General features: G+C 34.4%; 1 protein-coding gene across 1 annotated transcript in view; it reads left to right on the forward strand.

Annotated features, from left to right (window-relative positions):
- Positions 1-12,343, forward strand: part of STAU2 (staufen double-stranded RNA binding protein 2) — a 364,991-nt gene that overhangs the window by 5,647 nt on the left and 347,001 nt on the right. The window contains exon 2 of the mRNA XM_044665848.1: positions 522-657. Within this exon, the coding sequence (XP_044521783.1) occupies positions 522-657 (136 nt within the window). The remainder of the gene's footprint in view (positions 1-521; positions 658-12,343) is intronic.

The following is a 12,343-nucleotide window of genomic DNA, read 5'->3' on the forward strand; positions in this document are numbered from 1 at the left end:
TTATCTTAGGAGTATTGATATGAATGTAATTAGGGGAGTTGGAACTAGATGCTACAGTTAATCTATTTTGATATGAATGTAAAATTAAGGGAGTTAGAACTAGATGCTATAGTTAATCCATCTTAATAGAAATTGTAGATAGTAGTAAGTCCTTAATAAATGTTTGATGAATGAATAAATAAATATGAAGACTTTTTTTTTTGAGAGTTGTATGCTTTATTTATTTGGAGTGAGTTAACAAAGCACTAGATTTAAGATTTTTCAGTGGTAAATAGCTTGAAAAAATTGACTTTTTAACTCAGAAAAAGATAAAGAATAAGGACTTTCTATATTTTTTTTTCTGTTCAGATAGTAATTATATTCCAGGAATGAGAAAACCATACATATGGTTCTCTATACAGAATCTCACTGCCCTCCATTTCTACTTTCTGCTTGTGATAATAAAAATATAGTTATAAGTATAGATTGTATGATTTATTGTAGAAATGCATTTTACATGCCTTTTTCTTTTATTTAAACAGGCAGTATAACTCCAACAGTGGAACTAAATGGTCTTGCCATGAAAAGGGGAGAGCCTGCCATCTACAGGCCTTTAGATCCAAAGCCATTCCCAAATTACAGAGCAAATTACAACTTTCGGGGCATGTACAATCAGAGGTTTGTATGTCTTCAAGTGCTTTTCCTTTGCTTTTCTTTTGTTATTATAACTTGCTTCAATTGTCATTAAAAAACTTCAACTTATGTCCTCTATGTACTCCATATTCTAGTCAAAGTGGATAACTAGTTCCCTGAATTTTTTTCTTTCAAAAATTTTTTTTTAAATTGTGAATAATCTTACCTTTATGTTTTCATAGGTGAAACTCTGTTTTTAGAATTCATTCTTTCCTCATTTCTACCTTTGAAAAACCTTCTCTTTCTTTAAGATTTAGTTCAACCTTTTCTCTGCATAGCCCTTTCTGATGTGAAAAAAAAGTTCTCTTTTTCCTCAAATATTTGTAGACCACTTTTCTAGTTCCAGCCCATTTTTTCCATCAATTCTTATCTCATTATTTTTGTATGAGTTGCATCTCCTCTTTTTCTAAGAGCACTGTTTATTTTTGTCTTTGTATCTCCCAGTACCTAGTAGAGTATCTTGTATACAGTAGGTGGCCTAACTCAAAAGAATCTTTTTATATTCAAATTCAACTCAGGTGACATAATTTGTAAGTAATAAGGTCATAAATTATCAAGAGAAATTTATAAGTAACATAGTTGAGAAACTTATTTCCCCCACCTTACAATTTTTAAAAATTTCATTGTTTGGCAAGACCATCATTTTTATTCAATTTATACTTCATATTATGGTGTCATCTCATGTGGCATTTTCATTTATTCAACAGCGGTTTATTTTATGAATAATCTGTGCCTAGTATCATATTATTTGCATTGCCTAGTGTTCTTCACAATTTGAGCTTCTAGGCATAAAAATGGAAGGACATTTTGAGGGGCTGTAGATGTATGCAGAAGATATATCAAATTCCTCTCTTAACTTTGCATAATTTTGTGAGAGCTGAATATTTAGCAGAATTTGAAAGCTACATTAATTTTTTTTCATTTAGTTAAGATTGTAAAAATTTATGTGAAATCACTTGGAATTTTCCACCCAAATATTTCTTTTCCTTTGCTTCTTAAATTTAGAAAAATAGCCTGACATAATAGAGCTAATCTTGAATTTGGAGTCAGAGAATATAAGTTTGAATCCTAAGTTTGAGCCTCACCCTGAGCCAATACCTTTACTTTCTCAAAACTTCAGTTTGCTCATATGTAAAATAATTATATTATTTGTGTTGTCTAGCTTATAGGGTTGTTGTAAGAAAAGTAAATTGTAGACTGTAAAGTGCTGTATAAACATAGGTTATTGTAATTGCCATCTAAACTTCAATTTCAGTAAATATTGATTAAGTACAGCCCAACGTATTGAATTACAAAAATGAAAAACATGGAACTATCCTCAAGGAAATAGAGTCCAATAGAATACAAATAGAAAGATTTTTAAGTGGTTTACTCACATCTGTTTTTTCAGTAATGTAATGACTTACAAATATAAAGAACTAATTGTACAAAATGTTACCTGATCTCCTGAGAGTTCAATATATATGATGATGGAACTGTGATCGCACTGGTGTGGGAGCTCTCGCCTCAGTGCAAATTGCAAACCATGAACATATCATCTTGATTCATAGCCATAGATGTCTGTAAATTCTCTATAAGGTACCCAACTTGATGGAAGAGTTTTTAAAAAATATTTTGCTGATACTAGTAGCATTCACACTATTATTTTTCACTCTCATTACCTCTTTTTTTAGTCACACACTTGAAGTCTTCAAACTCGTAATCATGTAGGCCATACTTGATCATATGCTTTGCTTTCTTTGGCTTATCATGTGTCTTTCTATTACCATTTGGGTCACCTGGAATCTTCATTATTCTGAGGTCAGAACATTCCATAATTTATAGGCTTGTAACATCACTGAAAGAGTATTGATGTTAAAAAGATTGACTTTTGTGACAACTAAAATAAATCTGGGCAACAAATATTTTTCATCCACTTTGTTTTTCCATTGTGGCCAGTGAGGCCAATTGCTTTTGAATAAACTTCTTTCATTGGGAAAGTCACGTAATCTCACATGCTTGAATTTGAATCAGTGTGGACAGGACATCTTCCAGGATACCTCTGTCTCTGGTCTCACTTGATACTGATGCCCAGATGATTGCTGACATTTTTGTCTTGGAATCTGGTATGATTTTTAGAATATACATGGGAAATAGTTTGTTTAAAGACAGCCTTTAAGGCTTCATTTTTAAAAAAATGGAGTACTTTTTAGTAATCCTCAATCAGAATCTCCAGTCTCCAGGGCAGTAGGTGAAGTTCTTGGTTATAGGTGGAGCTTGGAATGTGGGAACCTAATGTTCCATCCCACTGTTGTCCTCTGTCCCTTCTGCCTGCTCTCTCTAAAGCCATGGAAGGTCTCTTAGGGCCAGATCTAGGGACGGCCCCCCCACACCCCCTTTCTGTTCCCCTTACACCTTCCTCCCAAACCCATACTCTTCCTTTCAGGGATATGGCTTCCTTGCTGCTCACCAACAAGACACGTTACCTTGGCTTCAAACCTTTTCTCTCTCCATCAGTCTTGGAACACTCTCCACCCTGATACTGAGCCCCCTGGCTTCCCTTAAATCCTACTAAAATCCCCCTTTCATAGGAAGCCTTCCCTAAGCCCTCCTAATTCCATTGCCTCCCCCCATTAATTATTTCCTATTTATCTTGTATGTAGCTTGCTTCCTTTATATTTGTTTCCCTATTGTCTCCCCCATTCAATGGTGAACTTAGTATAGATTGGGTAATAAACATTTATTGATCGATTGATAATGTAAAGACAGCTCAGTTTCTTTCATGTTGCTCATGTGGCCTGAGCTTGAGGCCTTTTACCATTCTTGTTCTCCTTCTCTGGAGGCTCTCTAACTATCTTCCTTCCTAAGCTGGGGCACCCAGAATGGGACAAGATGTTCCAGATGGCATCTCATCGGGCAGCCAGTAGAGATACTACCATGGAATAATGGACCTTAATGCCTTTCTCAGTTGCCAGTCCACCACACTCCCAAGATCTTTTTCAACTTACTGATTTCTGTTTATTGTACTGATCTCTCATATTGTACATGTGAAGTTGATTTTTTTGGACCTGATTCTAAAGACTTTAAATTTATCCCTATTAAATTCCATCTTTGGTTCAAGTTCTAGCCTATTAGGATCCTTTTGGGTCTTGGCTCTGATAATCCATTGTCATTTATCTGTGTAATGATTGCTTTTGCTTTTGTGCATATTAGAAGTTGTGATGGTTGGCTGTTGCATAAGATGACGTATCTTGTTGCCTTTGGGCATAACTTCTTTATTCATCAGAGAACCTCTGAGCCCTCCTTACTTTTAGCTATGGTGTATTTTGGTCTTCTGATCTGATTTGTAGTGAAACTCTCAATATGGACATTCTGCCACTCCAATAGTAGTGATTCATCGATCATTATAAAAAGATGATACAGTAGAAAGCATGAATGGTAAAATGACTGATTTTGACATTCTGAGACTTAAGTGTTTCATGATTTCCTTTGTTCCCATTTCTGCCATTTAGTTATTTTTGCAGCAGAAGGGTAAAGGAGATGCATAAGAATGTGGGCTGTTTTGTGCTCTGCTCAGCTTTCTATTTATGAGCCTCTCTGTAACTTAGCTAGTCTTTCCCTCAGACTGGAGTCACATACTCTATCTCCAGAACTGTTCTTGAATCCTTTCAAGAGTAGTAGAACCTTCCAGAGCTCATATTCTGCAGATATGACCTGTGAGAACACAAGACCAAATGCATGGCAAATTGAGGCATTGAAACAGGATTTTCTGGATGTTTTCATTAACATTTTTATTATGTATAATGTTATGATGCTTTGTTTGGACATTTAATTTTACCTTGATTTTTGATACCTTGTTGAATTATCTTGAAAGTTTAATTTTTAAAGAGTTTTTTTAAGATATCTAGGAGACTTACGAAGTATCTTTGTGGCTTATTTTTATTTAGTAAACAATGGAAATTTAATATATTAAAACAGGCTTTTAAGGAAGGCAAATACTACATTTAAAATGCTTGTTGGTAGTATAATTACAAACAGCTGAGATTTTAGGTAGTGAAAAACTAGTGTATTACATTTCAGAGGGTTATAAACATAAAAAAATGAAGCACATTCTGTGTTAATCATTGTGTTGATAGCGTGCTAAAATTATTTTTCTTTCTTTCTTCCTCTATTTCTTCTTTCCTTTTCTTCCTTCCTTCCTTATTACTTAACTTTTACTATTTTCTTATTAGAGCACATCCCTTCAAACTTTGTCCAAAAAGCAAAATAACTGTCTTATCTACTGTTAGATTATGGTTGGTAACTCTGGAGAAGCTCAAATTTGCCCACTTACCACTAGATGGTGCATCTGCACTGCTAAGGTGAAATGCTATCCTTACTTAAAGCTATTTTAAGACACCTGGCACCTGGGGAAACCTGTAAATGGCTATATTATGCCACCTGGAAGTAAAATACAGGCATTATTAAGGAAGCACTGGTTGATGAAATATAAGACACTATTTTTCACAATTTATCAACTAATGGATCCTTAAAAGTGCTTGTATGAATCTAATGTTTTCACACTTGTATGTATACTCCACCATCACACATATAGTCTTTGCTAACTTATCTTGCTTAGATGGCATCTTTAAATTTTTTCAAGATCAAATATTTTAGTGCCAGGCCTGGACTTGAGAAATCCTGGGCTCAAATCTGGTCTTGGGTACTTCCTAGCATATGATCCTTGGGGAAGTCACTTGGAACAGATACTCAGTTTAGATTTAAGATAGAAGGTAAGAATTAAAAATAAAATAAATAAAACATTTTTATTTACTATCTAAATGGCTATTTTGTCTCTTAGAAATAATTTCATTATTTAATTTTCATAATTTCATATTTTATTATTTAAACATTTTTACAAAGATAAATGACAATAACTAGTGCATTATCAGATCTACAACCCAAAAAGATCTCAACAGGCTAGAACCTTGGGCCACAGATAAAATTTAATAGGGATAACTCTAAAGTCTTAAACTTGGGTCCCAAAAATTTAACTTCACAGGTATAAGATGAGAGAGTTATAATTAAAGGTCAGTTAAGCTGAAAAAAATCTTGGCATTGTAGTAGACTACAAAACTCAGGGCCTGGTATAAGGCTCTTTGGTACATTGTTATATGATAATGCCATTTAGATGCTGCCCCGATTAGATCAAATCTGGAATATCATGTTAAATTCTGGGTGCTACATCTTAGGAAGGACATTAGTTACAGAATACCCAGAGAAGAATGATAAGGATAGTAAACTGGGCCATCTTCATGTTATCAATCTTAATAAGCATCTTTTTCTCTAATACAAATATAATGTATGTGGGAACTTCATGATTACCTACAGATGATCTTCAAGTGAATTTTATCTAATAGAAGAAGAGCTTAAAATTCTTGTAAGCCAAATCCTATTTTTCTCATTAATTTCCATGATAGAATTAAAAATGGTTGTTGTATAGAAATTGATTCCAGGTATACTTAAATGCTTATCATGCTCTACATATCTCATTGATACTAGTAAAAAAATATAGACACCAACCAAGATGGTAGAGTAGGAGGAACAATACTTCCTTGCTCTTCTCCAGAACTACTCCAGAAAGACCCAACAAGAGCACAAGTCTAAGTGCTAGTGAGGAAATGGAAGGGAAAACTATAGGGTGCCATTTTTTCAGGCCAGGCAAGTGGATGAAGTCTGGGGGAGGAGGAGGCGCTTATATCCCAGAGCTAAGTCTCAGATCCAGGGCACACTGAGGTGAGACCTGTGCCTAGGTGCAGGAATAGGAGCCAAAATTTGCTATGTAATTAATTCTAGGACCTTTTCTCTATTGATTATCTCCTGTTTATCTCGTGTGCAGCTTGTGTGTAAAGTTGCTGTCTCCCTTATTAGTCTGTGAGCTCCTTAAGAACAGGGATTGGCTTTTGTCTTTGTATCCCTTGTGCTGAGCCTAGTATCTGACCGGGAGCATGTGCTTGACAATATTTGTTGACTGACTCTAATCCTGAGTAACATCTCATATTCAACCCAGAACTGAGTCTAAGGCCTTGAGCTGAGTTGCAGGGCCAGGGAGTTCAGACCCAGGAACCTGCAGGGCTCTGTGAAAGATGAGTGGCCAGCAGTAGAGCTCCAGCCAAGGATACCCCAGAGCATGGTTAGGAGACTACAAGTCTTGGACCAAGTTAGTGACCAGACTTTGCCCTAGATCAAACTATTTTGAGTGACTGAAAACTTGAGGTACCAAGCCTTTAAAATGAGGATGAATAGCTTTAGTAAAAGACGTACAAAATCTTTCTCTAGTAACAAATCCTCAAAAATTTAAACATGCCCAATAGAAGCGAATGACCTCAACAAAACAAAAAGAAATATTAAAACAAAGCTAAAAGACTGAAAAAATTAGAAGAAGCCATGAGTTACATATAAAAAAATTGATCTAGAGAAGAAATTAAGGGAGATAATTTAAGAATCATTGGGCTACCTGAAAGCAATAATTTAAAAAAAAAGAGCTTGGATATCATATTTCAAGAAATTATTAAGAAAATTGCCCAGATCTATTAGAACCAGAAGGAAAATTTAAAAATAGAGTGAATTCTATGATCACTTTCCTGAAAGAATCCTCAGAATAAAAACTAGAAATGTCAAAGGCAAAATCCAGAGTTTCTAGGTAAAAGGGGAAAAAAGTACTTTAAAAAAAGTACCACAAGGGGGCAGCTGGGTAGCTCAGTGGAGTGAGAGTCAGGCCTAGAGACAGGAGGTCCTAGGTTCAAACCCGGCCTCAGCCACTTCCCAGCTGTATGACCCTGGGCAAGTCACTTGACCCCCATTGCCCACCCTTACCAATCATCCACCTATGAGACAATACACCGAAGTACAAGGGTTTAAAAAAAAATTTAAAAAAAAAAGTACCACAAGCATCTAGGAAGATTTCAAATGATCAACTAGCTATGGTCAAGATCACACAAGATTTAGCAGCCATCACTGTAAATAAAGTACCAGAGAACTTAGCAGTATTCCATGTTTTAAAAGAAAGAAAAAATGCATATACATATATATATATATATATACATATATATACACATACACACACAGAAGATGTGTAAGCATTCCTGATAATATTAGAATTGAGTAGAAACCTTGAAGAGTCAAGAGTCTTAAAAAATGAAAGATAAGTAAGCAATTAGAAAGGTCTAGAGGAAGAGGAAGTGTTTCTAAATGTTCAGTGGTATATGAGATGATATTATGTTCTTTTCAGTCCTATGGCATAAGAGGTTCTAGCAAAGTTAAGTAGGACAGAGGACCTAGATGTGATTTTGCTTGTTTTTTTTTCTGTTGTCTTAGAAGAAAGGAAAAGAAATTACTAGGAGAGAAGGGAGTAGGAGAAGAAGGAAAATTATCCCATAATTAGCATGCACAAGTAGAAGACTCTCCCAGCAAGGAGGAAGGGATGGGGAGGATGGAAGCAGGTGATCCCAGAAGCAAAAATATAACCTCTGTGACCTGCTTTTAAGACTTCTTGGTAGCAGAACCCTAGAGTTAGATGAATTACTACATGAAGGAGAATTCCTTGTTCTGCAAAACTAGATCTGGTAGACTTTCTTCTCAATAAGTTATTGGTCAACAAGTATTTTATTGACTAAAGAGATGTGTCCACTGTGCACCAGGCACTGTGCTAGGTCTTGGCAATATAAACATAAACACTAAACATCTTCTTTCCTCGAGGGCTTACAACATGTTCCTAGACAAATAGATAAGGCAATACAAATTAAGCTTGGTGAAGAGTGGAATGGGGGCATTATCAACTGGAGGAAGCAAGAAAGTTCTCTAGAAGGATGTGGCATGAAGGGAACTCTGGGTTCTAAGATGTGGATGGAGTGAGGAAGGTTGGAGGGCAATCTGTGCAAAGGTGAAGCGGTGGGAGATGTGATCGACTGGGGAAGACTGAACTAGCTCAAGGACTTATCTGAGTCAAAATCTGGACTCCAAAGTTATATATAGAGAACCTTCTAACCATCATCTTAAAATTTAAGAATATAAATGCTTAAAACATGATGATAATATTTAACCTTGATTTTGATGTATACAGTTGAAATTTTTCCTAGGATGACATCAATAAATGAATTAAATATGTATTTCTAGGCACTCCCCCCCCCCAATTATTTTCTTGTCAGTGTGTTCAGGTACTGGAAGAATTCTGTTTTTAACACTATATGCAATCCATTTGCAAAATAAATCAAATTATACTTTTTTGGGGGGAGGGAGTTGGAAAAAGGGGAGGGTTTGAGAGATTATGTGGTATTTTTTGTTTTGTTTTTCCTTTGACATTCATTTGAAATGAAATTACTAAGAAACAGTTAAGCTTTTTTTCCTCACAGCTTACCCCAATTTGATTTCACAATTTTGTGTACTTAAGGAGAATGCAGAATGAACTGTCATTCAATTTTAAAAGGTCTCAAAGGTCTTTGTAGAAAAGTATAGTTATTTTCCTCCTTAATCTCTTAATACATATCTTTGTCTTTAGCAATCATGCTTTTATTGCCTATTTGCAGAATTGAAAACTATTCCAATATCTCTGCAGCTGACTTAATTTCAAAAAGGTGTCTGAGGCACTAGTTACTAAAAACCTTTTAAAATCATGCTCCCACATTATGTATTATAAAACATATAAAACAAATTAAAATTAAAAGGATGAGATAAAGAAGAAACAAACACTATTTTAAAATTATTTTATTTATTAATAGTATAAAAAGCCTTTTTGTTCTTAAATGGTAATACTAGTAATTATGGTTTTTAATAAGAGCACTATGCCTGAATATTTATTATTTTTCAAAATCTTTATTTAACACTTTCCGACAAGTGATTCACAGGTTTAGTTCTAACTTCAGTTTATTTTGATTTTTGGTTTTAATGGCGATCATAGCTGAAAACATTGCCTCACAAAGAGATAGAAATCAAAACAGAAGTACCTTGTTGGTTGTACTTAATCACAATTCCCATTTTTTAATCCTATCCATAAATTATTTCTCTCTAACCAGATATCTCACTCCCTCCCACTCTCTCTCTGTTTCTTTCTGTCTCACTCCCCTTCCCTCTCTCTCCATCTCTGCCTCTCTCTCCCCTTATATGTATATATAGACACTCCTCCCTCACATATATGCACTTATGTATGTAATATAAAGATATACACACATATCATTCAGTACTCACTGAAAGTCTTCATTTGGACACATTTTGATCAGTTTAGAAAATCTCTCACTTTAAGTTTAAATGTGAGCATTTGAAGTTTTTAATAGATGATGGATATTTTTGGCAACAAAGGCTTAACTTTTTTTTCAAACATTTATTAATATTCATTTTAACATGGTTACATGATTCATGCTCCTCCTTTCCCCTTCGCCCCCCGCACCCCCCCCCATCCATGACTGATGCACATTTCCACTAGTTTTGTCATGTGTCCTTGATCAAGACCAATTTCCAAATTGTTGGTAGTTGCATTGGTGTGGTAGTGAAAGGCTTAACTTTTAAAAGTCTTCTAATCCTTATTGCTTCATACTGTTATTAGTTGATATTACAAGGCACTGAAATGTATTAGGATGAGTTTAATCATTAGTCATAGTGGATGTAAATCCATATTTCAAGTAATTTTGATGATTTAGAATTTTTTTAGTTTTAGTTTTTGCAAATCTGATTAGATCATCATTATTTTTATCTGATAATATGGTTGCTGAAGCACTTTTGTTACGAGAAGTGTTAGCTTTGTTATTTGTGTGTTTTTTATTTGCATCCATAGTGTTAGCATTATCTTCACCCATATTTTTATTGCAGAATATTTTTAAAGTTGATTTTTTCAATTAAGACAAATATTTTCTCTCCTTCTCCACTTTCCACCATTGGAAAAAAAAAAGCTCTTGTAGTAAATATGCCTAGTCAATCAAAACAAATCCTCTCATTGGCTATGTCCCAGAATATGTCTCATTCTGCACCTTGAGCTGATCACCTCTCCCACAGGAGGTGGATTGTATGCTTCCTCATAGATCCTCTGAAGTTGTCAATGGCCATGGCCTTGATTCGTGTTCTTAAGTATTCCAGAGTTGTTTGTCTTTACAATGTTAATGTGATTGTAGAAATTATTCTCCTGGTTCTTCGCACTGCTCGATGTTTTAGCTCAGACATGTCTTCCTAAGTTTCTCTGGAGCTGTCTCTTTCTTAATGTCTTACAGCTCTAAAGTATTGATTTATATTCACATACCATACTATGTTCAGCTATTCCCAGATTGATTTTCCATTTCTTTGCTACCACATATATCCTCCAAAAGCTGCTATAAATATTTTTCTGCACATGGGTTCTTTTTCTTTTTCTTTGATCTCTTTGAGACATAGGCTAAGAAGTAATGTAGTGAAGTGAAAGGGTATGCAGAGTTTAGTAACTTTTGAGATATAGTTTCAAATTATTTTCCAGAATGGCTGGAACTATTTTCCCACAACCCTTCCAACAGTTATCATTTTCTTTCTTTTTTTTTTTTTTTATCAACTTTCTCAGTCTAGTGGATTTGAGGTAGAACCTCAGAGTTGCATTAATTTACAAATTTCCAGTTATTAGTGATTTAGAGTAATTTTTCATATGGCTGTTGGATAGCTTTCAATCTTGGAAAATTATGCCATAGTTTTTTTAAGCACTTATCTATTTTGTGAGGGTTGCATTAATTACTTATGTAACTTAGATATGATACTTTTATTAGAGAAACTTATTGCAAAGATTTTTTTCCCCCAAGGTAATTGTTTCCTTTTTAATGTTACAAACAATTTGATACTGACTAAAAAGTCAGGGAATCTGTTGTTGCAACAAATTAGGTACAAGGTATTCAGAAGTAAATGTATTCAAATGTATATGTAATATCACATTAATGAATAGAAACAACAGGGTCTGGGATGTGGACTCACTATTTGACATAAACTGCTGGGAAAATCAAATAGCAATATGTAAGAAAAACCACCACTTCATATCTCACACAGAGATAAATTCCAAAGGGATATGTGGCCTAATGATAAAAGATTATACAACAAATAATTTAGAGGACCATAGGAAAAAATTGCCTATCATATTTATGGAGGGAAGAAAAGTTTGTAATTAAAACAATCAAGAAGTTAATAGATTCAAAGATGGATAATTTTTATTACATAAAATTAAAAGAAATTTTTTTGTTTCAAATACACAAATCCAATAAACCCAACTCCTTTTTGAAACAATATACTTGAGAAGTGATCATCCAGTCTTTGATCATAGTATGCCAATGAAGGGGTCAAGCTGTCAGGATATGTTCCCTTTTCTCCCTTTCTTGTCCCCAGGAACCTTCAATTCATTCCCACTGCTAGCAACAGTGGTGCCAATTGATAGATGGGGACAAGTAGATCTTCAAGGTCCTCAAGAAATGATAAGACATTTATGTGCAAACACACATATCTACATATGACCACATATGTGTGTATGTACACATATGCAAATTCACAATATGTATATGTATGCACATATACACATATAAATAAGAGTAAGATGGATATAGATAAACCCTATAAGAAAAATGAGGGAGAAATCAATGTTAGCATAGTTCATTGCAACAAATATTTATATTTAGTCCTTGTCTATAGAAGAATAGTTTACTACAATGATAAAATATCA

This window comes from Gracilinanus agilis, chromosome 1 (assembly GCF_016433145.1).
Source record: "Gracilinanus agilis isolate LMUSP501 chromosome 1, AgileGrace, whole genome shotgun sequence".
Taxonomy (NCBI): domain Eukaryota; kingdom Metazoa; phylum Chordata; class Mammalia; order Didelphimorphia; family Didelphidae; genus Gracilinanus; species Gracilinanus agilis.